Here is a 27,880-nt window from a genome sequence, read left to right on the forward strand (position 1 = left end):
TAACATCTCGAATTTTCTGTCACCTCTCAAATCAGATTGGGATTAGCCACAACAGTGGAGGAGTCATGGTGTGAACTGATTGCGAAGGAGCTTAGTTAGATGTGTCCAATGCTTTTATTCCTGGCACTGGGATGGTAGTGATGGGTTTGGTTTCATGGAACAGCTCAGCTGGAGCCTGGCCCACAGATGGAGAGCTACTTCCAGCCAGTACCTCTATAGGCATTTCTGGCTCTTTCAGCCTTAAAAGAAGAACAACTGCAGAATGGTTTGGGTTGGAACACTAAAGATCATCTCGTTCCAACCCCCTGCCATGGGCAGGGACACTTTCCATTAGACCAGGATACTCAGAGCTCCATCCAACCTGGCCTTGAACGCTTCCAGGGATGGGGCAGCCACAGCTTCTCTGGGCAACCTGTGCCAGGGGCCTCACGTCCCTCGCAGGGTAGAATTTTTTCCTAATATCTAATCTTAACTCTTTTTCAGTTTAAAGCCACTACTGTGTGTCCTGTCCCTTCATCCCTTGTCCCAAGTCCCTCTCCAGCTCTTTCGGAGCTCCTTTAGGCACTTAAAAGGGCTTTCAGGTCTCCCTGGAGCCTTCTCTTCTCCAGGCTGAACATCCCCAGCTCTCCCAACCTGTCTCCAAAGCAGAGGGGCTCCAGCTCTCGAAGCATCTTCACGATCCTCCTCTGGACTCACTCCAGCAGCTCCACGACCTTCTCGTGTCCAGGATCCCGGAGCTGGAAGTAGCACTGCAGGTGGGATCTCCCCAGAGCAGAGGGGGAGAATCCCTCCCTCGCCTGCTGCCCGCGCTGTGGGGATGAGCCCCGTCGGTACCTGGGTAAAACGAGTTTTCCTCCTTAGCTCCCTGTCCCGGCGCTGAATATCCAACACCCCACATCCTGCTGCGCTCCCGCCGCGCCGGCGCCGCGGCCCCGCCATGCCCCGCGCTGGGCCGTACCAAGTGCCGAGGAGTTGTGTGTGGATCGCGGTGCCGGCCCCACTCCGGGGGCGGCGAAGGGAGCAGAGGGACCGTCCGACGGGTTCGGACCTGCCAGACTTGGAGCGGCGGCTGCGACGGCTCCGCCACTGCGGGCCCCTGTTACCTGCGTGCCGCCGCCCCCTCTCCCCCCCTCCGCTCCGGCGTGGAACATCCGCCCCAGAGGTGTGGAGTCCCGCCGGGGAGAGCCCACGCAGCTCGCGGGGGGGGCACACACAGGGCGCTGTCACCCGCGTCTCTGCGCAGCAGAGCTGCCGCCCGGCTCCTCTCAGAACGACTCCTCCGAAAAAATCCCACGCTCCCCTCCGTGCCGCCCCGCGCGGTTCGGGTTCCCCCCGCCCCGCTTCTCCTGCGCGCTGCCCTCCGCCCCCCTCCCGGCACGTAGTGCCGCCCGGCGCGGGCGGGGCGCGCTGAGCGCGCGGGGGTCGCGCAGCCGCCGCCGCCCCGGCCCCGCTCCCGGCCCTGGTCCCCTCCCTGAGGATCCCCCGGCCCGGCCCGGGGCGATGCCGACACAGCGGGACGGCACCGCCGGCAGCACCATGTCGGCTCCGGGCGGCCTCGGCGGCAGCCTCGCGGGGGGACGGCGCCCACCAGGTCCGGGTGAAAGCCTACTACAAGGGGTGAGTGCGGCGTCGAGCCCCGCGGGCGGGGAGCGGGGTCCGGGGTGCCCGGCACGGGATGCCCCGGGCACCCCTGGCTCCAGCCCTGGGTATCTCCCGACTGCAGGGGAGGAGGGAGAGGAGGTAGGATGAACCCTCTACGACGGTCCAGCCGTGTTTACATGGATTTCAAGTGCAGCGCTTGTGTCCGGAGGAGCCTCCCCTCCGAATGTTGGGGTCTGGGGGGAGCTGGATCCTCCCTCTTGCTGGGATGGCCTTCCCGATGAACAAGGATGTACCTGAGCAGCCTCTCTGCCCTGCTCACCCTGCTTCCCTTCATCCCCAGGCCCTGCTGGCAGAAACAACTGCATATTCCTTCATAATACACGCCAAAATTCATACTTCGTGTGTTCAGGGTCCAGCTTTGGTCCTGGTTGCTCTGTATTAGGTGATGTCCAGATCTAGAAAAAGAGGATGTTTGTATGAAAATCTGTTTCATAGGTTTTTAGGCTGTTTCCCAGGGACTGAGTGACTTCCAAGGGAGCCTATGAGTGGTAACTAAGATTATTATTATTATGTACCATCAATTATGCTTCTACTGTTAAAAACAAACAAAGCAAAATACTATAGGTCTGCAGAATGGAAATTTGAATTTTGTTGGCCTAATTCAGTGTCTCTCCAAGCAATAACATATAAGGCAGAAGAAATGTTCTGTCTTGGGCTCATGACCCCCTATTAAATAGTAACAGTTACAGGACTTAAAAAGTTTGAGTGCAAGGGTTGCCAGTGGTTCACTGAGCCATTAAGTCTGAGTGGAGGTGATCTAAGCAGCAAAAAATGTAGATTGCATTTTTGGATTAAGAGTGAACACATGACACTTGACAGCTTCCTTGCAGTTATCTGTGTTCAGCACAAGAAGGGGTGCATTACTTCTTCAGTATTTACTCTCTGCTATCTCTGGCCCTATAATTTTAAGGAGAGGTATAGAAACCACACTGAGCATTTGGCATTTGCTGCTGTGTTTAGTTTCTGGCTTGTGTCTGATTTGGGGCTTTTCTTGCCTGAAGTCTGTAGAAGTTACTCTAGAGACTGGCACAGTCTGTGACCTTATAGGATGTGTGAGACTCTGTCAAAGTAATAGTATGTGAAATTCTCAGCTCTTTGTTTCACAGTCTCTTTAATCTACCTTTTCTTAAGGAAGTGGAGATGCCCCTGGCTGTCAGCTGGCAGAAGCATTCATTTGGTCAGACAGTGAACTAAAAGGGGAATTGTTCTGCGTTAAAACCATTTCTTTTTCTTCTGCTGGGTCAGTTCTAATCTTGATCATTTTCACGTGCAATCACATGAATTCTTGCTTTAGCAGAGGGAGGCTGTGGAACAGGAAGGGAGAAAGCAGCTCCAGGTTGTGGGAGTGAGGAAAAAATCTGCTACACTGGGCAGAAATGCTGGCTCATGACCCTGGTAATTTCAGAGATATTGGAATGTTTCTTTTGAGTCTTATCCACTGACTTTTTCTCTGTTAGTGCAGTTATCAGTTTAATAACATCACTGAGTCATGGAGGGTGTTGGTTAACCACTGTGAATACCTACAGACTAACAGGCTGAATGCCTTAGTCATGATTTATTTTGAGATATAAGCAAATCATTCTCTCCACTTTCTTACAACAGAAAGTCTCAAGCCCCTTTTCAGACTTGCATTATCAAGTGGGTATCAAAGCCAAACACTTTATTTGCACTTACCCTGGAATGACTTGGAGACTGAGGATCTGAATGCTGATATCAAAGGCACCTTTTTTCCCCTTTCCTCAAATAAACCATCTCGAGATTAGAGCTGGATCGAGGATTTAATGGGAAATAGTGTTAATCAAGAAATGTTAATCTCTCTTAATTTCATTTTAATAGAAGCATTTAAGTGGGTTGTAGAAGTTATTCGGAAAGTCTTGCTGGGAAGGTCTTTTCATCTTCCAGGAGGAGTTTCTGGTTAAAGAAAAAACCAAAAACCAACAGCCACTTCGAAGCACAGAGTTGTTCTTGAAAGGTTTGTGAATCTGATAGTTGGGATACTTGCCTGGGGAAAAGAGCAAACCTGAATTCCTAAAACATGGGTCTGGCCAGGAGCCCAATTGCTTTTCTCAGCCAAGACAAAGACTTCACACAGGACCCTTTGAAGAGTCTTTGTTTCATTGAACTGTGCAGTGCTAATTCTTTATCTTAAATTCATGAAAGATGTTAAAACAGGAAGGAAAATTTTCCTGAAAATGAACAGAGATCATGAGAATAAGGGGGTGGGGAATTCCCGGAGACTTGGGAACTAGGGCAGTGGGTTGAGTTTGTCCACGTATTTCCTTCTCTCGGGTGAACTTTACTTATCTTTCTCATAGGGCTGGTTGTTTAAAACGCTTAAAATAGTGTTACCAGTTGTAAAGAGTTAGTGTGATTTGTGCAGTGTGTGTAAAAGAGGGTCCTCACAGAGTTTTTAGGAATTTATTACTCTAAAAGTTTACATAGTTTTTTGTTGATGCAGTAACAAAAGTATAGCAGCTCCATGCTTATGGCACTGATCAGCATCTGTAATTACACCCATTTCAGCTCTCTGATGATATTCAAAGTTTGCCTTTTGTCTTATCTCATTTGTTGTAGATGCTTTTTGTCAGGTCAGCACAAGTTGTTATATCATTAATACCTGTTGTAGCAGCAGAGAACAGGTGGGAATAACACACTGCTTGTGCTCAAGGAACCCTGTAGAATTCATGTTGTTGATTTAAAAAAAGAAGCAAAACCAATCAAGTATAAGAACCATTTTTCTGTCGTGATTAGAAATCCTAGCTTGTATTCTTTCAGTGCCTGACATGGGTTTTATGCTGGTTTTAGCTGTGTAGGCTGTAATGTAGGTTAGATTTTTAATAAAAAAGCAGTTACCAGTGCTCTGCCTGCCTTCAGTTTGACTTGGTTCGAATGAAAAATACTCCTGACAGTCCTCTCATGATACATGTTAAACTTGCTTCTTTTCTTAATTTTAATGTAGTTGCATGAGTGGGAAAAGAGGGGTGAAAAAAATTGAATTTTAATTGTAAAATCAAAATGTACCTCCATAAGGATTTCCATAAAATTAATTTTTAAAGGATTCTTGAGTTCTTGCATACTTTCTTTTTATTGTTCTTTGTCTTGAATGCTTTCTGACCAGTTCTTAAGCACAATGTCTTGGGTTGTCTGTTGATGATCAAGGAGAGTGTTCAGTGTAAGAAAGCTTTGGTCTAAGCCTATGGAGACACTTTCATCCCTTCTTGCTGTTTCAACACTGGTTTACTTTTGCAAAAGTACATTTTTTCCTGAAAAACTGATTGTGGGATCAGGTAGTTTGATACCTCAGACCTCCACAGGGGAAAGAAATGCTTTAAATGGTTGTGAGTGTCAGTGCCTGTCCCTTAAGGTACAGAAATGACCCTGACACAGCAGAATTCCCCAGGAGTCCTGTGTGGCTTCATTTCAGTGGTCTGTAATTAGACATTATCAAAAACCTTAATGACTGACCCAGGTGTGTGATAAATATATGGGTATGTAGATAATATGTGTAATGTATCTGTATTTCCACATACATAATATGGGATACATTAGGCTGTTTTGTAGATGTTGCTTGTGGAACCTTTTTTATACTTAATATAATCTTTTTCCTTTAATATTGCTCTGAGCTAGGGTTCTCTGAAACAGTGATCAGTGTTTGGTATAGCAGAGGAGATCTTCCAAATTATCTGATAACTGTCTGATACATGTCCTGTTGGAGCTATTAAGATAGTAATCTAGAGGATTTGCTTAAATTCTAAAATAATTAAACTATCCTTTATTTGAAGGACTAAAATGTGGATAAACAAAGGAATGGTAAACTTTAGCACCAAATCAGTGGAGCTGCCAAGTAAGCAGTGCCTTATTTCCTTCCCGGAAAAACAGGAAATACAGGTTAAGGCTTTGCCTCCCAACACGGAGCTGCTCTGTGGGGGGTGCCCGTGTGTCTGTGACAGTAACACGCTGTCAGATCCACCTCCGTCAGGGACACAAACCTTGGAATTGGCTTCCCAGTTATTGCTGGTTTTAGGGAGGATGCAAAGGGAGACCTTTGTGTTGCACAGAAGTTTGCTGTGTGGAGTGAGCACAGCTGGGGCTTTCAAATGAAGCCTCATTTGTCCCAAATTACTGTATTGTGCCTAAATACTGGGCTCCAAATGTTTTGTTTTGCATCTTGTCTCTTGTGGAAAGATGAGGAGCAATTCCTCAACCAAACCACGTAGCAACTTTTTGACTGCTTTATTCAGATTATTGAAGAGGTATGGTGTCTATCCTGGACACCTCTATCCTATTTACTGGAGTCTTTCCTGTACCCAAACCAGCTGACCATGCTTATAAATCCAGAAGCAGACTCGCTGTTCTTCTGGAGTGCTTAGAAACTGCTGCTTGATTTTATTCCTGCTGCTGAACGTGGAGGAGCCTCAGGCCAGCAGTTTGTTTATCGTGTGCTCTGCGCTCTGGAGCGTCGTTCCGGTTCCCTGACCATAACTGTTACATTAAGTCACCTCCTTGATCCCACTCTGCCCATGCACAAGGTGATTTAAAGACATTTAACTTGCTGCATATGTACACTTCATTCTGGTAGAAAGCCTGATGTGAATTTTGACCAGATAAAAACTTTCTCTGTTGCTTTGGTTATTTTTTTCCCCCCACCAAACAGTCCTGGGAGCTGGCACCCACTGATGCAAATCCAGCTAGCTGAGGTTTTTATGGGAAAATTAGTCTTGTAGCTCAGACACTGGGTTTAAATGAGGTGTTTGAGGAGGAGTGTGTTGTAAACAGCCTTCCACCTTCCTCTGAACTGTATCTCCTGACTCCTTTGTTTAAGGGACTGAACCCTGAGTCACCTGTTCCCCTTTAAGGCCAGACAATACCAACACAATTGGTCAGCATTTTATGCTAACATATTAAAAACAGGTTAACTCACTTTTAATCTCAGTTATCACAGAAATACCCATTCTGCTTAACAGATAAATTTGAATTCTAAGTATATGGCTCTCTGTCAGCCTTCCCTTCATAGACTGAAACACCATTCTTGTTTTAAAGGCGCTTTCAATATTTGGAACATCCCCCCACATCTCCTAGAAAACCTGTTTAATATTTGTCATTAATTTTTTATAACATCTACACAATCAGAAATTAGTCAGAGAAGATGTATATGTTTTTACATTTTGATATCTAATAACAAAATAACTGTTACAGAGCAAGTAAAACCAAAAATATGTTATTAACATTATTCAAAACATTTGCAGCATTTCATTCTTGAGTTTCCGTTGGTGTAATATATCTGATTTCTCTGTGTGGCTAATATCTGCTGCAACTCACTTCATAGTTATTTGAGCATTAAATCTTAGTTTTTCTGAAGCAGATACCTGGAGGATTAAATGTCAAGTAATAAAAATCACTTGGAGCCTGACTTTTCTATAGGAAGGGAACCTCTGTACTTTAACATTTTGGAGGGAGGCTGCATCAGGGGTGGGTTTTATATTGGTGGCATATGAACAGTGTTAGAGGTGATGGTCAAGTGCTACATTTTGCAGTGTAATTTCTCAAATCTGTTTTTCTCTTGCTCAGGGACATCATGATAACCTATTTTGAACCTTCCATCTCGTTCGAGGGGCTGTGCAGTGAAGTTCGGGACATGTGCTCCTTCGACAACGAGCAGCTGTTCACCATGAAGTGGATTGATGAGGAAGGTAAATCAGTGCTCATCAATATGCTGCTCAACTTTCCAGCTTTTCTTTCCATCTTTTCCTTTCCCTCTGCCTTCTTATAAAGCACAGAAGTAGTAAATCTGACTCCAAAGATAATGGTTATCCAGTGCCTTTAAGTAAATGTAGCTTAATGAAAAGGTGGTTGTTTCACACTGCTGAGTAACTTTCTCTCTTTTTAAACCAAGTAAGATCTCACTGAATATCAAAATGTTAATTTAATATTGGGATTTCTTATGAAGGGAACAGAAAGTACTCCCTTATACTGCTGAAGAAGACCATGATTCCCTTTACATCTTACATTTTTGAAAAACAGTTCGACCGACATTGAATTATACAAATAGCAGTATTTATCTAAAATATTGGTGCAACTTAATATATAGTTGAGTTCTATGTGTAACCAAAAACATTATATCTCGAGCGTTATCAGCTGTTACTTTAACAACCTGAAGTCTATTAACACATAACTTCTAATAAAACCTTTTCTAAATATTAAAAGGGAAATTACTTGTCTGAATGATGTATAGTTGCTTTTCATCAAAGTGCAATAACAACTTTAGCTGAGAACCTGTCATCTTTAGCACTTACAGTATCCATCTTAAAGTTTACCTTGGATGAAAAAAGTCTGGAGGCTGTTCTCCCTGTTCCTTAGCAGATGTCATCCAGTCAAGCTGTATGTGTACAGTATTTTTTTTTTAAAGGTTATTTGTAGGTCCTATTTTCTCTGTGCCCCAGCAAAGACACATCTGGGTTATGGGATGGCTGTGGAGTTGTTTTAGCTGATGCAGTACATAAAGGGCTGCAGTGTGCAGTGATTTGTTGGCCGTGGTTGGTGTTTGCAGGCAGCCATCAGCATAAAAGGTGCTTATAGAACTGTTTCCTCCCTTTCAAAATTGGATGACTGCCAGTTTATTTGGAGCTGAAAGCTAAACATGGACCAGAGCTGATTTTTGGAAGAGCCCTGTAGGCAGGTGTGTTGAAGATTGTGTGGGTTTGGGAGTCTGAGCGGGGTGGGGGTTTTTATTTCCTCTCATTATGCCACAGTTATTTACACCAGGCAGATGCAGTACAGTGAAATGAAGTGTTTATGACTGATCATACAGGAGAGCTATTGGAGTTGAACATTTACTTCACAGTAAGCTGGCTGTGTTGTTTTATCATGAGGAGGACAATGGATTCCTCACTGCAGAGGAAGAGTCTGCAGTGTCTGTCATAGTAAGAAATATATATTTTAATAAAAATTTTGTGCTGATTCAATAATTTATTTGAAGTCACAGTTTGTTCTGTCTCAATTTCTGCTCTTTAATTAGACATAAGTTAAGAAAAAAGGAATACTGCAGTTTGACTGAATTATATTCATATGTTCACAAAGGAATTAATTTTCATGAGCAAGCCATGTTTGCTTTAATCATTGACTTACAGTTTAATGTCAGTGGATAAAAAGTTAATTTGGTGATGAGGAGTGTATTTAAAAAAATCCTTCTGTCTTTTTTGTGAGTAATTCTTGCATGAAAAATGCATGGCCTCTTGCCCAGACCCCTGCCTCCTCTCTCTCCAGCACTCTGAAGTGTTTTCAGTAGATATTCTTTCTAGAAACCTGCTTTGCTTTCTTAGAAAATTCCTGTATCACATCCTCTTCACTAAAACTGAAGTTTGCTCTTTAATAGTAACGTGAGGAAATGTGTGTTGTGGGCTGGTTCGTGTTACACTCTTGCTCATGCTTTTTATAGTATAAGACAAGATAAGGGATCTAAGGCATCACTGCTTCCTGACTGAACTGTTCATGTGTGTGACTGAACTGGATTTACCTGGTCAGTAAGGCTTTTATTTGATGTATACTAAGTGTGGTTTTAGCCTTTACAAGCTGAAAGCATCATGTGTAACTACTCCTGTGTCACAGAGGTAATGGCACACAAAGACAGATCTAATTTAGTTGAGTGGAATCACTTCCAAAACTCTCAGATGCTACTGGAAAATAGAAATAACTTGATTTGGTTTTAGACAAATTTCTGTTTTATTTGTATATGGCTGATTCATCTTCCCTCTGTCCTGAAACATCCTGTGGGATGGGCACTGGCCTTGTGTGTGTTCTCAGTCTGTTGTTTCTTGCTGTATAACTCAAAAGTAAATATTTTCCTGTGTGTCCCAGCTGTCTTTGACTGCAATATTTGTACTGCTTGAACTTGTTGAAAGAGATGTCCATCAACTTCTGTTCCTGGTTTGCTTATTCTTGAGACCCTCTTTTGCTTCTGCCAAAAGGAAACACAAAGCTGTTTGTACAGATGTCAAAAACAAATGAAGAAAAACTGGTTTGTTGATTCCAATAGTGAGTCTGAGTAAATAAGTTGTTCCTTCTCTTCCCTGTGCTCTGCATGATGTAAGTTTGTGGAGTGGGTAGGCAGTGGGATGTTCAGGTTGGCCAATTGTAGGGAAATGGATGGGAAATGATGGCAGGTGGCTTCAGAGTCTCATCTGAGGGATTATGATGTGCAGAAAACAATAAAGGCAGAACACTGCAAATGGACCATTTACATTTATTACTATTTTAGTAATAGAAAAGAATGGACAGAATCACAGAATGGCCTGGGTTGGAAGGGACCCTAAAGTTCATCCAGTTCCACCCCCTGCCATGGGCAGGGACACCTTCCACTAGCCCGGGTTGCTCCAAGCCCTGTCCAACCTGGCCTTGGACACTTCCAGGGATGGGACATCCACAGCTTCTCTGGGCAACCTGTGCCAGGGCCTCACCACCCTCACAGGGAAGAACTTCCTCCTAATCCCCAATTTAAACATATTCTCTGTCAGTTTGAAGCCGTTTCCCCTTGTCCTGTCATTCCAGGCCCTTGTAAATAGTCTCTCTCCATCTTTCTTATGAGCTCCTTCAGGTACTGGGAGGCCACAATAAGGTCACCCCAAAGCTTCTCTTTTCCAGACTGAACAATCCAAACTCTCTCAGCCTTTTCTCACAGCAGAGCTGCTCCAGCCCTCTGATCATCTTGGTGGCCTCCTTGGACTTGCTCCAACAGGTCCATGTCCTTCCTGTGCTGGGGGAAGAGACATTAGAAACAAATACATTATGATACATTAGAAATAAAACAAATTAACTGGAAAAACTTCTGTGGGGTGAGTTTAATAGTGAGCTTAAATAGTTAATAGACTGTTGCTCATTAACTTTCAAACCATGGTCTTGACCAAAGACTCAGAGCAGTAAAACCTCCAGAGTGGATCCAGTTCAGCTGAGATGGGAATTGTCCTGCCTTCTTCCAATTTACCACTTAAGGACATGAAAAGTAGCGTTTCTTTTAAAAATTGGAAGTGTTATATGGCAGCAGACTTGCTCTGTGGGGTTTTGGCTAGAAAGAATCTTGTTCTGCTCATGTTGGAGTACAAGCAGGCAGAGATAAATCCCTTGTTCTTGCACAGAACATCTTGTGTAGGTGGAGAGAGGGGAAAAAATTGAACTAATAACTAGAAATATTTTCTTTCTTTGGGGCAGATGATTGAGATTCAACATTGTTTTAAAAATGTTTCAGTTGTAATTGTAGTATTTATTTTGAAAAAGGCTTACTGTTTTAGGGGGACAGTTTTTTTATAATGTTACTAATCTGCATCAGACACCAAAGAAAACACAGTCTTGGCAGAGAAACTCTATCATCAAGTATTTGGCATGTAATTTAACCTGCACCATCTCAAATGGTTGACAAAACTGCAATTGTTTTATAAAAAAGAAACAAAACCAGCCAACCCACACTTTTTTTCCTGCCTTGGTGCCCTTTCTTTAAGGGATTTTATTTCAAAAAAGTGAGAATGTGAAAGTATTAGTTAAAAATCAGAGAAATGGGATGTTGTGCTTAGATTATGTTATTTGTCAGAAGTTTTCATTGAGGTTTGAGGAGAGACTAGAGGTGTAACTGGTTTTGCACCTCTGGTTAAATTCTTGGCAGTGTTGAAGCAACTGTGAAAATAGAATTGACTCCTTTCTAATTAAAAATCTGCTAAATAAAATGTAATCTCAGAAGGTTTTTAGGTGCTGGACCATAACCTGCACCCCCTGTACTGAGATGATCTATGACCATGCTTGTAGCAGACCAAACCAGTGATGTTTTGGGATGATGATCTGCTTGCCTCTTGGGAATATCCCATATTTTTATTTCCCCTGAAAGCATTCAATATGAATGTATTTTCAGATGTACTCTCTGAAGAGCGTTAAAAATAAATACTACCACAATTGAGAATGTTGTTCTGCTTTGTTACAATAATTATCTCAGAACCAACTGTGAGGGAGCTGTGGAATGGCACAGAACAAATTGGGATGAGTGCTGTGTTGTTCTGTTATCTTTCCACAGGAGATCCATGTACAGTTTCTTCTCAGCTGGAGTTAGAAGAGGCCTTTCGGTTGTATGAACTAAACAAGGATTCAGAGCTTCTGATTCATGGTAAGGGGAAATTTGCTGTATTGCTGCTCATGTTTGTACCTGTGAAGAGTGGAATTCTGACCTTGCATTATCTGTGCCTTTTGCACGTCCTCCTTGGTTAAAGCCTGTGGTGGAATTGTGTCAGGGGGATGCTGATGACCTTGCACTGTGATTTTAGCTGTTCTTTATTAAATTAAGGGGGGGAAAATAATCTGCTGGTAGTTTATTGATGAAGGACAATCTTCCTGACAGACTTCAAGTGTCATCATTCATTCAGCCTAAGTGCCTGCATACACTTGCTGGCAGTGAATGGGAAAAGGGATGCAGTGCAGTTTATTTGTTTGTTTTATTTATTAAATTTATTTACTATCCTGCACTTTGTTATTGATGAGTGGTTTAGAGCAGCATCTATATTAGGAAAAAAGTTAATAAGCTCCACTTGTGATGCCAGATGAGTCAAAAGTTTGGCTTTTCTAAAACTAAGTACTTCAGTTTTAAACCCAATACCAGTTTTAAACCCAATAATATCGTGCCCCTGTTTGATGTGGAATTGTTCAATTTTTATTTTTCAGGGTTGTGTGCCTATTTTGGCAGCTTCTGCAAAGTATTTTTCTTGTTGTTTGTAAGTTTTTGCAAGTAGAATGTTGATCTTGGTTTACCAGATTAGAGCAGAAGAGCAGGGGATCATTGTGAAGTATTGTTGTGTTACATTACAGTGTCTTAACATGCTCCTGCTCTTAAAAGGGTGCAAAAAATCTAGTTCACCATCACCCCATTTGAAAGGAAGAGGAAGCTTTTCAGCTTCCCACAGGGAGTTTTAAAATGTGGAAGAATGTAATCTGTTCGTAGGTGTATTTCACTGGGTTTCTGTATATTACTTCACTTTTTGATCTGCCCTTTCTCCACTTATTTTGGTATTTGATAAGCTTCTGATTAAACTGGCACCAGGGCTGTCTCTCTGCAGTTATACTTCTCTTTGACAGTTCTGAAACTGAATAAACTGTAAAAAATGGGTAGTGTTACTAAAGCTAAATAAACTGGAGAAAAAAAGACTTATATTGTCAACATCATATGTAGCTGTTGGGACACTGTCATATAATACATTTATAGCATTTGGAAATCTTGACCAACTGTGAAGATGGGTCACATGAGAAACCAGAATCATTATTTTTTTCTGGTTACTTTCTTTAGGAAATAACTTCATTTATTCTACTTTTTGCTCATATTTCTCATGTATGTAGGTTTTGTTGAAATGCAGTCAGTGTTGTCCTCCCATATGGCTGAATGCCTTTCAGGAGTGTTGTATTTAACCCAAAGATTTATTTTCTGTCTGAAATAAAAATTCCTCAGAAGTTACTGTCTTTGTTGCAGTGTTTCCTTGTGTACCAGAGCGGCCTGGCATGCCTTGTCCAGGAGAAGACAGTAAGTGGGCATTTTATTTGAGAAGTACAGAAAACCAGTTCAGATTTCCTGTTTTAGCAGATTCTGATATTCTATGATTTGGCATCCCACACTTATGAATATTAATAATGCAAATCTGTATAAATTAAATATTGAAAAGGAATAGAAAGTCTTGCTAAACTTAATGTTGTTTGTCACTTCTGACTCATTGTTAATAAGCATTTCACATTCCTGTTAACTATCCATGTCACTCTGCTTTCCTTGCTTTTGCCTTTTCTATCGTGACAGTTTTTTATCCTATTCCTGTCTTTTTGGGAGTTGACAGATTGCTGGGTGACAAATGTAAGGCTTGTAACCAGTGGTAACCAGTGGTAATGACTTGTGTCACCATTTACAGATCTGTGGTTAATTGATTTAAAATGGATCTTTAGGTACTGTCAGGAGGATTCTCTGAAAACCCCTAAGTTATGTTAGCTGATGTTCTAGGCATTAGAGGGGTAATTTCCCCTCAGTCTTAAAGTTTTATAAAAGAGTGTGTATATGTTATGCACACTCACATCTGTCAGCTTGGTGTCCAAGTCTCTGACAAATGCAAATGTGCAGTTAACTTGGGCAGAATGTCTGAAAAAAATGAGGTTGCAGGCTGAATCAGGAAGAGATTTGCAGCTCAGTGTGGTTTTGTATATCTTAGTTTTTACTTTTGTTTCCTGATATGCCTTAAATAAGAAAAAATAAAAGTAATAATTAAAAAAAATAAACCAAGCAAACAGTGTCAGCTTTGGATCTAAAACACTGGAGTATTTGTCAAGCCATCATACAAATCAGGACATGCTCCCAAAATTCACATCCCTTCCTCCTTCCCCTTCTCCCACAGCTCCTCCCTAAGTTTAGGTAAGGCAGGTACATACTTTGCACACCAGTGTTTGTTTTGTTTGGACAGCTTTCCTTCTCTTGACTCACTGTTCCTTTTAATTCTGGAAAATCAAAATCAACTGCATTGATTGGGATATTCTATTTCAAATTTTTCCAAAACTTCAAAAGATACTTGGAACGTTCCTCTGTCTTCCTGTAAGGTGCAGGAGTGAAACTTTACTCTGCAAATCCCTCTACACAGAAAGGTCCATGAGCAGCTGTTGTAGTTCTGTGTTTGTATTTGTATGGAGATAATCCTGTGTTTTTCCTCTTAGAATCCATTTATCGCCGAGGCGCCCGCCGGTGGCGAAAGCTCTATTGTGCAAATGGTCACACTTTCCAAGCCAAACGATTTAACAGGGTGAGACTCTTGTTGGGTACTTAAAGCCATGATACAGGGATGTCTTACTTTCCTAACGATGATGTCACTGCCTTGAAAAGTTGTAAGGTAGTTTTATTCTCATTTTTGTTGTTTGTCTGTAGGCTTGTGGTAACCCTGTACTTTCAGGAAACTTAATATTAAATTATCAGGACCTTTAAAATAGAAAGACATAAATTGGTTGCAATTTTCTTTACATATACTTTGAAACCATGATATCAATCATATAAAAGCTCCTGTGTTCCCTTAAAATCTTCCCAGAGGGCAAACTGAGATGCTGGCATTAGATGTCTGTGAGCTGGAAGTGCATTTTCAGTTCTCTAAGTTCTGGGGGTAAAAAGGTCTGAAGTTGCTTATGATGCATAGACTTTTCTTTTGTTACTTTGGAGAAACATCTCAGTTTTCTCCTTTAAAACTGCCTGCTTCTGGTGCCATGTAATCGACTGAAAATAACAAACCATTTGGAATATTTTCAAGAAGCAGTGGTCAAATATAATTAGTGAAGGACCCAGAAGGCTGTCTGCTGTATTCAGAAAAAGACACAGCAGAAAACAAACCCAAAATATTTGAAAAAGTCAGGTCCCTTGACAGCTTCAATGATCTTTCCTTCTTCTCTAAGCTTAGTGTATTGTGTGCTTAATGCTTGAGATTGTCTCCACTAAACTTCATCTTGAGCATCCTCATATCTAACTTTGGCTTTTTTTTTGTTTTGTTTTTTGACCTCATGCAGGTCAGAGGCTGTCAAGGCACCATAGTTTAATCGCTTCCCACTCTTGCCTCTGTAGGCACCCTGTTTTCGTGGATCTTTAGAGTTGTGTTGTGACTGTCAGTGAGTTGTGATCTTCCCATTCCCGTTGTCTGGTGGTTTAATGTGTTGAAGCTTTTGCTCTCCTGCCTTCCTCTGTTAAGGACTCCTATGCACAGAGAGATGAGATACACAGCAAATGAGCTTGGTTACTGAAAATGTGGCTGGGTGGTTTTTATGGTTTAGTTTTGCTCTTTAATCAGGGTTGGTTTATGATTGCAGAGAGCTCACTGTGCCATCTGCACTGACCGGATATGGGGCCTGGGGCGCCAGGGCTACAAGTGCATCAACTGCAAACTCCTGGTTCACAAGAAGTGTCACAAGCTTGTCAGCAGTGATTGTGGCCGTCACACACTACAGCCAGTAAGTAAAAGTTACCCAAGAGGTTGTCTTGAAAAAGCAACAACCAACTAACCAACCAAACAAAAGATTTTATGCTATTGGTTTTCCGACTGCAGCCTGCAAATGATCACAGTAGATGAAACATCATTTTTTATGGTTAATGTGACTTTTGCAAGAAAATTTGGCATTCACTGAGCAGAATTAGTAGCAAGACAGGAGTCTGGTTTTCACATCTGTGTCAAGTATAAGCATACAAGTGACATTTATCTCATCCTTCACGATATCATTACATAGCACATTATTTTACATCTTCAAAGTGAAGTACAGGTAAAATAAATTCTCTAACTGTCAGTTAGATGGTTGGATTATTTCCAATTTACAGAAAAGGAAGATGAAGTGTAGAAGACTTAACTTTTCTCCCAAGGAGTTTCAATCATCCTTAATTCTTAAGTCACCAGAAAATTTTATTACTGCTTCTGGTTTAATAGAGCAGACAGCTACAAGTCTACATTTTGTGAATTCTTTTGACAAATATATGTACTGCTGAAGTACTTAAGTTTTTCTCACTTCTCATCTGCTATCCTTCTGTCCTGTGTTACACTGAGTTGTCACTTCAACAGCTTCTGGAAATGTCGTAACTTCCAGAAAATAGGGAAAATAAGGACTGCAGTTGGGTTTTTTTGTTGTTTAAGGGTTAGAGCTGTAATTATATTGACTAGTCAAGTTAAAAAGTAGCTAGATTGTATTCCTTAGGGATCATTAATTTCATTTATTGACTCTAAAATAATGCTTCTCACACTTGGACAGTTTATTACAAGAATTCTGTGCATATTTGCAGGAGCCAATAATGCCTATGGATCCATCATCAGTGCATTCAGATAATGTAGAATCAGGTAACATCAATAATTTTATTTCTTTAAATTATTGCAACCTGCTGAAACATGAACTTTGAAGTAAAATTATTTTAAAAACCCTTCTTTATTTTTTCGTAGAATAAGAAAAGTAAGACAGCTTCTTAATAATCAGGGGGATGTAAATATAAAAATTCCAGTTTTTCATATCAGTTTAAGAAACTTGACTAAAACCAGAGAATTTAGGCTGGCAGTTACATTTTTCCATCAGTAAGCTTTAAATGCCCTGATCAAGCAAAAAAAACCAACCTTTACCAGCATTAGCAGAGTTTCTACTGGAGTGGTAACCAAACAGTTTATTCTTCTGGCAGTCAGAGTGATGGTTCTAACTCAAACCCATCAGTTGAATACTTGCCATAGATGCATTTAAATTGTGTATCTGAGTGTGGAAGTCTTAGGGCAAAAGAAAATACTTTTGTGCTGCATTGGTCTAATAATTCTTCTTTCACCTCTAGTGATTCCGTACAATCCCTCGAGTCATGAGAGCTTGGACCATGTTGGTGAAGAAAAAGAGGTAAAATAGCTTAACCAGGCTAACTCTGTGCATAGAATATCTCAAGCTGGAAGGGATCCATGAGGATCCTCAGAGATCTTAAAGCCTGTATGTCCCTCAGTTTGTAGATTTTGGTAATCTGATTTGTCACAAACTGAAAATGAGCACATAAGGCACATTTGGGTTGCTCACTCAGGTGTGTGCACGTATGGCTTGCTCACTGTTTTGTTTTGAACCTTCACTTGATTTAGAAAGTATTCCAAATTCCTCCAGTCTGGTTTGTTTCTTAGCTACTTCCTCTTCTCTGCCCCCTTTTTTTCCCCTCACATTCCTTTTTCAGGACAGTGCAGTTTTAAGAATAACAACTGTTAATTGAATTACTTGTTTATATTAATTTTGCTCTTCTGTTCGAAATGCCGATTTCTGCAGTTGCTCACATTGGCAAGCTGCTTCCCCATTCCCAAGTGTCTTTATCCACAGGCAATGAGCATCAGGGAAAGCGGCAAAGCTTCCTCCAGCCTGGGCCTTCAGGATTTTGACTTGCTCCGAGTCATTGGAAGAGGCAGCTACGCCAAAGTGCTGCTGGTCCGACTGAAGAAAACCGAGCGCATTTACGCCATGAAAGTGGTGAAGAAAGAGCTCGTCAACGATGATGAGGTGGGCAGGGGGGTTGTCAGTGAATTGGGCAGCTCTTCCCAAGAGCTCCAGTATCCCCCACGAGGTGGGAGCCAGGCTGTGGGCTGCAGCACTCATGGAAAATTAAACATGTACTATTATACTGCACTATAGAAGGTAAACAAGGCAGGTAACAGATTTTGGGATCTTCACTGCCAGGCTGGTGGCTCCCAGCCACCCTCCTGTGCCTGTGGTTCTGTCATGGGCCTCATGATTTCTGCTCTCAGTGTCTCCTTCCATACTCAGCACTGTCTGCAGCAGCACTCCTGCAGAATTGAAGTGAATAAGCCAGGATTGATTCCTTATTTTGGAGCAGTATTCTATATCACTCCTCTTATGTTGGTTTGCTGGGCTGAAATGAAGTGGGTGGAGTCTGATTTTCTTATGTTAAAGTCTGGGGGTTTTTTGTCACGAAGGAATCTCCCAATGTTATTTGAATTGCTGTTTAAATCAGACCTCTGTCTTAACAATTTTTGTACCATGCACAGTGATGAGTGAAAACTTGTCAGCAACTGCAGTGTTAAACTGCTGAAAACCTCCTGTTAGTGAGGATTTCCTTGGGTTTCTTTAGGCTACTCTGAAAAGATTTGAGTGACTGTGACTTGCTGTCCAAGAGGTTTTACATTTATTTCTCAGTCTACCATTAATTTCTGCTCCACCTCTTGGTGCTACTTTACATTTGTCTGCACCAGTTTATCTTTGATAGATGTTTTCATTCACAAGTGTGGTTACACAATGAGGTTAAAAGTACAGGATGTTCAGGAAAAAAATGGAATATACTGTATTGTATTGCTTCACATTGCAGAACTATGTAATATTTAATTTCTTGCAAGTAAAATAAGGGCAGCAAAGCACTTGGAAGTCTTTCTGCTAATTGTCATTAATACTTGATGTAAGAAGTGCAACAGTCCTTTTTCTGAATGTCACTTTTCTTCAATAAACAGGATATTGATTGGGTTCAGACAGAGAAACACGTCTTTGAACAGGCTTCAAACCATCCCTTTCTGGTTGGACTGCACTCTTGCTTTCAGACAGAAAGCAGGTAAAGGTCATAAGATAATAAGAAGATAGTCTTATAAAAAAAAAAAATCATCCTGTTAGGCACCTCAAAGGCCTATTTAAAGCATAAGGTGGTAGGTAGGTAGCAAAAGTCAATGTTTTGTAAATCATTGTAGCATTTTATGAGCCAAATCCCGTGTTCATCTAAGGTTTTCAGATGGAAAAGATGCAAAAGAATATAAAGTTCTGTTTGGTGTGATGCGAAGATTTCTGGACAGAAAGAGAAGTGCAGCTAGTGGGAAAAAAGGCTTGAGAGTATGAGATATAAGGGACCTTGAAATGGGAGGGGAAGAGCAAGAGGAAAATCATAAGTTTAAACAATAAGGAAATTGGTCTCAAACTTGCCTGGATTCTCTGAAGATGAATCGCCGGGCAAGACTCAGAAAATAGAATCTGAATTTTTAAAAGGAAAGCACAAGTAATAGAGATGAAAATGATTGTTTTCCTACTTTATACAGTTATAACTTTAAGTACCTATAAAATACAGTTATTGTATATTTAAATAATACTCTTGTTGTTTTGTAAAGGTGACAAGCTAGGGGAGGGAAGTGAGAAGAAAGTATTAACCACAAACAAAGGAGATTAAAGGGATCAGGAATGAAAATCAGTTTGGGTTTTTTTCCTGGTTTGTGCATAGAAACTGATGTACATCTATTTATGTAGTCACAGATATAATAATGACAAGCACTAGCTCTAATCTAGGAGTATGGAAAGGTTTACCTACTTTCTTTTAGCAATAAAGGAATTATCTAGAGAAACTTAGTATACTTTTATATTATATTTAACACTGGAAATTTATTCAAAAGGAGGGGAAGTGGTGAAACCAGCCATATTAGCAGAGAGGTGGGAGGAATGGAATTGGCATTCACTGATACCAGACCTGTAGCATCTCAAACCCCTTTCAGCCATGTGCACAATCATTTGTAACAATCCTGTGTGTTCCAGGTTATTCTTTGTTATAGAATATGTGAATGGAGGAGACCTGATGTTCCATATGCAGAGGCAGAGGAAACTGCCAGAGGAGCATGCCAGGTGTGTCTCATTCCAGATTTCTTGCATCAAAACAGTGCAGAGATTATGAGGATGAGCCAGCAAATCCTCTCCAGATGTTAAGGATTTAAGCAGTGTGGAACTGCATCCTCATTTTGGTGCTGCAAGCCTCCATACTTTCATTTCAAGGAGGAACTGTAGTAGGAATCCCTTAGGTGTTGTTTGCGTTGGCATTACCCTGTATGACTTGAGTGTGATTTTTTTTTTTTTTCTAGAAAAACAGTTCTGTGGTATTTTTTTACATGTCTAAATCAATGTGTTTCTCTTACAACAACCACTACCAGCTGTCCAGGCAAATGCTGAGTTCTTGGTGCATATGTTTAATCTCAGATGGTGAGATGAAAGGGATGATTGCAGTAGTCATTAATATTAATTAAAAACAAATTTTGAAGTGGATAGAAACATTTGGATGATTATAAACAACTTGCCACTTCTCTGTGGAAAAATAATAGAATACATGGGATTATGCTTCAAAACTATTATACTACCAAGACTTGTGTTATTGTGGGTTGGGTTTTGATCACTTGAGCAATCAATATCTCTTTCTACATCAGGTTTTATTCTGCTGAAATCAGTCTGGCATTGAACTATTTACATGAACGAGGGATAATCTACAGGGATTTAAAACTGGATAATGTGCTGCTAGATTCTGAAGGGCATATCAAACTCACAGATTATGGCATGTGCAAGGTAAGCTTTATTTTCTTGCTAACCAGGAAAATCAACAATTAAGAAGTTGTCATAAATTAAAAGGTGCAGAGACTTAAAAATGTGAAATGTCAAGGTATAGATTTGGACACAGGGAGCTGTTTACTCATTTCACTTCCACGCATGGAGAAAAGACAAATGCCAAAGTGCACAGACTACAAGTGTAGGTACTCTTTGTGTTTTTATAAAGCTGCTGGATCAACTTGCCTGGGAGGGATTGACTGAACAGTCAGGGCAGCTGGATTTCAAACAGAGCAAGAGGCCAAAATGTGTCAGTCCCGCTTGGTTCTGTTTGGATCCTGTGACTCTGCCCATTTCCCCTGGAAAAACTTCTGTCACTACAAAGACTCTGGAGCACAAGTTTGACTTTGCCCTGGAGTTGCTGTTATGCTGGTTATTAAGGACACTTAAATGAACTCAAAATTAACTTCTTAACAGAATGAGAGTGTGGGATCTTTGGTTAACTGTAAAGTATTTTCTTCCTGTCTCTTCTCAAAGGAGGGTCTGAGGCCTGGTGACACAACCAGCACATTCTGTGGGACTCCAAACTATATTGCACCTGAAATTCTCCGGGGAGAGGATTATGGTAAATGGAATTCTTTTGGTGCTACTTCATAACTTCCACCTTGTCTCTTACTTCTTATGTGAGTTGCTTAGCAGTAGAAAGTCTAAATCTCCATTAGAAGTCTTAATTCATCATCCTGTCTGAAAAAGTAAATAAAGCCTTCAAAGGAAGAGCAGAAAACATCACACAAAGCAAATGAGAGACTCTGCCTTCCCTGTTTTAAATTCTTTTTGCCAGTCTTGAAGAATAGCTTGAGTCTTTCAAATTTATTATTGTTTATAACTATTTTAGATACTACTAATGATATACTTGCAGTCTGGAATTGTGTTTGGCTTTGGAGCTTTGGCAGCAGTGATAGATTAGATACAAATGCATTGCAAAGGGCCTAGATAGTAGATGTTTATGTATTTTTTTTTAATCTACTATTTTATTTCAGTCAAATGTCTCTTTCAGACTGGCTTTAGATCTTCCTTCCTTATCACAAACATTCTAGGCCAGACAGACTGTATCAGTCCCAGCCTGGCTACTGGGATTTTCCTTTAGCAGAGTAGGTGTGCTTTGCTCCATGAATGACTGACTTGCTACTGTTAGGAATCACATACTTCCTCCTTGTCCTTATCTCCCTCCCTGGATAACACACTGTTGGTTAGTAATGAGTAGCTTAAATATTATCTAAACCTTTGTTAAGGTCTTAACACCAACCTTTAAACTCTCCATTTCCTTGTCTCTGTACAGCATCCCCTCCTGTTGTGCACTTAATGATCCAAGTAACGTCTGGTACAACCATTATCTCTCCTTTATTCAGCTGATTGGAAAGACTGGCAATACTTACATTTTTTAATTTATTCTTTCTTCTCTGACTGTTTTTAGCCTCAAAAGTGTTGGTATTTTTGTTGTGAAATGTCTCCAGTGGTGTTTTCTCTCTTGAATTCTAGGCTTCAGCGTAGACTGGTGGGCTCTTGGCGTGCTCATGTTTGAGATGATGGCGGGTCGGTCACCGTTCGACATCGTGGGGAGTTCTGACAATCCTGATCAGAACACAGAAGATTATCTCTTCCAAGGTAAGGACCATAGGTGCTTCTACACTCTACACTTCAGTGCTGTGCTTCTGCTTACCTTTAATCTGACTTCAAAGATGTCAAGGCTGATAGGAACCTTGTTTTCTTGCAGTAATTTTGGAAAAACAGATCCGAATTCCCCGATCCCTCTCTGTTAAAGCAGCAGGTGTTCTAAAGAGTTTCCTTAACAAGGTAAGAGCTAAAGGGGTTTATTGAAGGCTTCTCAAAAGCAGCTGGTTTTTTGAATACCTGTTGACTGATGTGCAGCTGATGTACTTTGTCTGCCATATAGAGAAACAGAGTAGAAAAGGCGTGAGCCTAAAACAGAATTTTAGTGGGGCTGAACACTTGTCTGAAAACGTGAAGCTGCAGGATCTCAGGCTGGGATTGTAAGGAAATTTCAAAGTGAAAGGCATAGACGTGCTCCAAGTGATTTCTTTAACCTGGGGAACTGAACAAACTTATCAGATTTATTTTGGTTCTTACAGAAGCAGCTTAACAAGTCACTTTAATGTGATGACTCCAGGGAGGGAACGCAGAGGCAGGATGTGCTCACTGCTTGCTGGGAGCTCTCCAGCCTGAGGGTCAGAAGGTGCTCATTTAGTAGTGGATGAGTCCAAGCACGTGCTGTCCTTCAGTGAGAGTTGCATGAGTAGGAAGAAAGGAACAGGAGAAACCAGATTTGGTTAAATTACTTTAAGAAAATAACACTGCTCACTGCACACTGTTACAGCTCCCTGGTAGGAGACCTGTACATGGAGGTGGAATTGTCTTGTTAAAAGAACCTTCTTTCCACAGTATTTCCCAGTGCTGCAGTTACTGCCCCAGTGTGACTGCCTGGCATAATCTGCTCAGGGAGGAGCAGGGGAGGGTATGGGTTAGAAATCAAATTAATTAGTAATCTAACCACACCTGCTCTGAAACATGTGGTGTGTTTAAAAAGGTCTGAATACAAATGAAGAAAGATGGCATGGTCGTTCATATAACATTCAGTTAGGGGCTTCCATATATTTGTGCCTATTTCAGACAGTAAATTGGGGCAGTTTCCAAAGTAAATAATGTGAATTTAGTTCTTCAGCGTCCCGTGTGACTCTGGTGTTTCATTTCTTGTGGGATTTGTAGCATTTGCATTTCATTCGTGGCACCATGAATAGGCCAGGGCACTTATTTAGAAATACTTTCTTGCTTGCACAGGATCCAAAGGAGCGTTTGGGCTGCCATCCTCAAACAGGGTTTGCAGATATCCAGGGACATCCCTTCTTCCGCAATGTGGATTGGGATCTGGTATGTGAGAGCCCACTGGCTTGGCTGATTTTCTTTGCTACAGTAATTGGCTTGAAAACTCATATTGAGCACAAGAGATGACTAAGCTCAAAACCCTTGAGCTCTTAATTTATGTTATACCATGATTGCAATGCAGAATCTTTTAACCCTTTTACACACAGTAAGTGCCAGGAGATTAATAGAATGATTGTAGAAAGTATAAAACGTAGTAGTAACTTCCAGCCTTGTTTAAAAGCAATTCAATAGGTTGTAACTCGTCCTTGGTGTCACTTATTAAGTGCATTTATTCTTAGATGGAGCAAAAACAAGTGGTGCCTCCATTTAAGCCAAATATATCTGGAGAGTTTGGTCTGGATAACTTTGATTCCCAGTTCACCAATGAACCTGTGCAGCTCACTCCAGACGATGAGTAAGTAATGGAGAATTTACAAAGTTCTGATTAAATCAGTGAAGAGGTTGTCAAAATTCATTTACTAGCTGTAGTTGTAGTACATGAAAGGATATTTAAAGCAGTAAATAGCATTTTCTTGTGTTAGTTCAAAGAAAATTCTGTTGTGTCCCCTCATGATAGACATAGTATTTCTGGATTAAGCAATTTACTCTGGCACAATGTAAAAATCAACTAACAGTGGAAAAGTTGCTATAAAGAATCTTAGTTCAGGAAAAGACAAACAAGTGCTATTTCACAAGTTTTAGTGGTATCATCTGCAAGAAATGAATGTGTGAAGGAAAAGACCTGTTTTGTCAAGTAGTTTCTTTTTGCATTGCTTCAAGCAATGTTATTTCTAGAATGTTGGGTTTAAATTGAATTTATCTGAACAAGAGAAGATGCTTGGTTTGGCTTGTTTGGGTATTTTAAATTGTTGGTAGTCAGGTGAGGTTATCCTGGCTGAAAAGCCTTGGTAAAATGCATGATAATGTGGTTGATTTTGGTAGTGGATTTGTGGTTCCTTACTCTGGAGGGGCCCTGATTTGGGATGAGGAGGGAAGGGCCTTTCTAGTTTGATTGAGTCACTGCTGTTCACATTTCAGGAATTTTTCTAGGGTTTTATGTAACATTCATGTAGCACATTAACACAGTGAGCATTAAATGTTACCTGTGCACCTTAATCAGGTCTGAGATCCAGCTTCCTTCTTCATCCCTTTCTAAATGTGGAATGTGCAAATAAAGTGTAGAAAAGTTCCTGATGCAGGTGCAGTATCTGTCCCATCTAATGTTTTCAGGTTTTTACAAAACTGACTGTTTAGGGAAAGTTTTAAAACTGCAGACCTTGTAGATTGCTTTGTGTGAGAACATGCAGCCCAGTCACTGCTCCTGAGGGGTTTTGTGTTTCAGTACCATTATAAGGGTTAGAAAAAAAACAGTGGTAACTATAAAGGTAGAGAAGAACAAAAGAGAGAAGGGAAATGTTCTCAATTGCAATCCACTGTGCAAGTTTAAATTTTAAGTCGAACTATTAGTTAATATTGTTATCTTTTAAATTTTGCTGAACTAATGACTGTTTCTTGATCTTAATAGTGATATTGTGAAGAAGATTGACCAGTCTGAATTTGAAGGCTTTGAATACATAAATCCTCTTTTGATGTCAGCTGAGGAATGTGTCTGAATTCTCCATTTCTGGACTGTGCCAATTGTTACTCTGTTTGTTTCTGCATGGATAAACATCTCTCCATTTGGATGCACTTGCATAGAATGAGTAACTGAACATCCTGCCCTTGCCACCAGTGAATTACTCACTAATTTTCTTTTTGTATTAATGTTGTCCAGGACAGTTGTTACACTGAACCTTCAGCTGCCAGATTTAAAATGTTAAACTTTCCAGCAGTTTTGCCAAACTTGAATTTTAACACGGGAGTTGATCTATGGGGCTCCTGTGCCTGAACAAAGGTGTCTGGCTGTATAGGTTGCCAGTACAGCTTTCTGAGCAAGGAGAGGTTTTTAGTGCTTAATAAACACAAATTGCATCAGGTGATGTAATTAATTATCATTCAAGGATTTCAGGTTTTTCAGCAAGATGAGTAAGAACTTATCACTTCTGTAGTTCTGAATCTCTTCTCTCTAAACATCTGATTTCCCTGTTTTATGCTTAGAGCTATGTTAGTGCCCTTCAGATTGAAATGACAGCAAGGAGAGCAGACACTGCACAGGTCAAGAATGGCTGCTTTCACAGGGTTTATTGATCCTGTCCTGAAGGAGATGATTAACTCAATATTAGAATTGGTAGACTTTGCTCCAGAATTCACACTAGGAATTACATGCTGATGCAGAGAGTGCCTTTCTAGCCTGGCCCTGTCAGCAAGGGTTGGACACGGCATCAAGTGTCAGTTTAAATAAAGAATTCAGTTAACACTTTGAGAAGTTAAAATCTCTACAGCATAATTTAGCAGTAATGGGCAGCTAATACTGACAGATGTAGAGCCTCACACTATTTATTGTTTTTACACTTTCTGTCTTAACTGCATCAGAACTGCACACGGTACAGCTGGGGCCTGGGTCAGGGCGTTGGTTCCTTTTTGATCTTACTGCCACATTGTTGGGAATGTGTTCCACTTTGCCAGTGGAAAAAGCACATCTAGAATAAAAATAGGTGCTGTCCACAATAACTCCCTTAACTCCTCCCCTTAGAGATGGTGATCTGTAATCACAGTCAAACCTGAAATGTTGGGAGCAGGCTCAAGGAAAGCAATTGAAAGAATGGTTCAAACTAGGACTTAGGTGTGTTTCTTACATTTCATGTTAGTAAGCAGTGTAATATACAGCACAGGTAATTCTTATTTGTAATGTTTAAGCAATAGTTACGAATGTTTTGGGCTGAAGAAATGCCAAATGTACCACTTTTTTTTTTTTATTGCTTTGGGGAAAAGGGATTAAGAGACATTGAAGAAAGGAATCTGTATTATGTAAAGCTGCAAGACAAGCTAAGTGTCACTGAAAGCAGGTCTGAGTATCTGCAAGCACAAGTTAGCAAACATTACCTGGAGCTTTTACAAAGACTTTCTGCTTGGCCAGTGTCTCTCCTTGAAAATCCTTGTATTGCAACACTGTAAATTCATAGTACAAATCTTCCTGTGTATGTTTGTTCACTTCCATGTGAGCTGCAAGGAGAGAGATTGCACAAATACATGCTGGTGTCATGGTATCATAGTCAGCTCATATTTTTCTTTGCAACATGAGTAGGAAACTCTTTATACTGGGCTGAGTTTTCAAAACTGGGAAGTGATTTGAGGGGCTTCGGTTTCAGGGAAGTGTTGAACCTCCACACTGTTAAAAATCATGTTCCCTTAAACTCAAGTTGTGTCTTTTCAAATGTAAAATATCAGAGTAAACCTTCTAAAGAGCAGCTAATACCTTCAGCACGCTTATGTCAAGTGAACTGCTTACGTGCAGTTTTAAAATGGTGATTGTTCAGCCTCTGACTCCTGCACCCACATGGCTGGTTTAGACATCAGGGCAGAACTGATATTAAATGCAGAAGCTATTTAAACAAGAAAAGCCTTGTCTCTACAGTGGCTTAGTTTCCTATGGCGTATTAAGGAAAATGGCTTTATGTAAGGAAGGACATTTCTGCCATTTATCACAGAAGAGTAAAGCAAAACTTAATTTTTTTTTTTAACATAGATAATGCCACAGGAAAGATACTTTTTCTATTTACATATCTAACCATTAAGAATGTTGCAAAAGTGACAAATATCTTAAATTACTGTAAATCCAGTTTTAAACTTTAATTTTTTCCAAAGTGCCATGATATTAACTGTTATTTTTCACTGTTAAGCATATAGCAACTGTCATAAATATTCAGAAGGGACATTGGGTGTAAACAGTCCAGTGCAGTAGGCTTTGTTTTTTGGAGAACGTGTCTGCATCAGAAGCATGAGGTATTTATGTGGAGTAACCTCCTTTTTTGTATGTGAGTTGGATTCCTATGGGTGCTCTGCTAGTTAATGTTGTCACTATTATTTTCCTGTTTCATATGGAATATGGTCTTGAATGTTGTTGTGTAATCATTTCCTTTGTTTGTGCACACTTTTTACTTTAAATAAAACATTTATATTAGGCCGCTGTGTGTTAAAATCTCAAACAAACGCTGTGAAATGCTGAGCTTTGCTTGGGATTGACCCTTTTAACTATCCACAACTCATAAGAGCCTTGTTCTAATCTTGTCATTTCTCGTAGAACGTTGCTCTGGGATAGACCCCAGCAACCCAAGAAATGCCTTCCTCAGCCTGCATTTCCCAAATGTGTCTGAGAATGCAGGTCCCTCTCCAGCATCATTCCTCAGCCTCATGTTCCTCATGCCCTTTTGGAGAAAAAGCATCCTTGTAGGTTCTGTCTTTCATTCCAACACCAGTGCTGAGACAAAAGCTGTGAGGCTTCAGTGTGCTGTGCAGAGACTGAAACCTTCAAGGGAAATACAAAATGCGACTCCAGCTTGCTCGTCCGAGGGCCTCTTTCAGC

General features: G+C 40.7%; 1 protein-coding gene across 1 annotated transcript; it reads left to right on the plus strand.

Annotated features, from left to right (window-relative positions):
* The first annotated feature begins 1,485 nt into the window (after positions 1-1,485).
* PRKCI (protein kinase C iota) lies at positions 1,486-27,491 on the plus strand. The gene is given in 19 exon segments (XM_018079235.3): positions 1,486-1,572; positions 1,574-1,617; positions 7,231-7,352; positions 11,714-11,803; positions 13,154-13,204; positions 14,371-14,456; positions 15,502-15,642; positions 16,460-16,514; positions 16,988-17,046; positions 17,506-17,682; positions 18,645-18,742; positions 19,705-19,791; positions 20,364-20,499; positions 21,016-21,103; positions 22,018-22,143; positions 22,253-22,332; positions 23,335-23,424; positions 23,718-23,833; positions 24,944-27,491. Coding segments are annotated over 19 exon segments (1,806 nt in total). The 5' UTR covers positions 1,486-1,500; the 3' UTR covers positions 25,032-27,491.
* Positions 27,492-27,880: the final 389 nt, after the last annotated feature.

Source organism: Manacus vitellinus, unplaced genomic scaffold, assembly GCF_001715985.3.
Source record: "Manacus vitellinus isolate BGI_N305 unplaced genomic scaffold, ASM171598v3 scaffold_45_pilon, whole genome shotgun sequence".
NCBI classification, from domain to species: domain Eukaryota; kingdom Metazoa; phylum Chordata; class Aves; order Passeriformes; family Pipridae; genus Manacus; species Manacus vitellinus.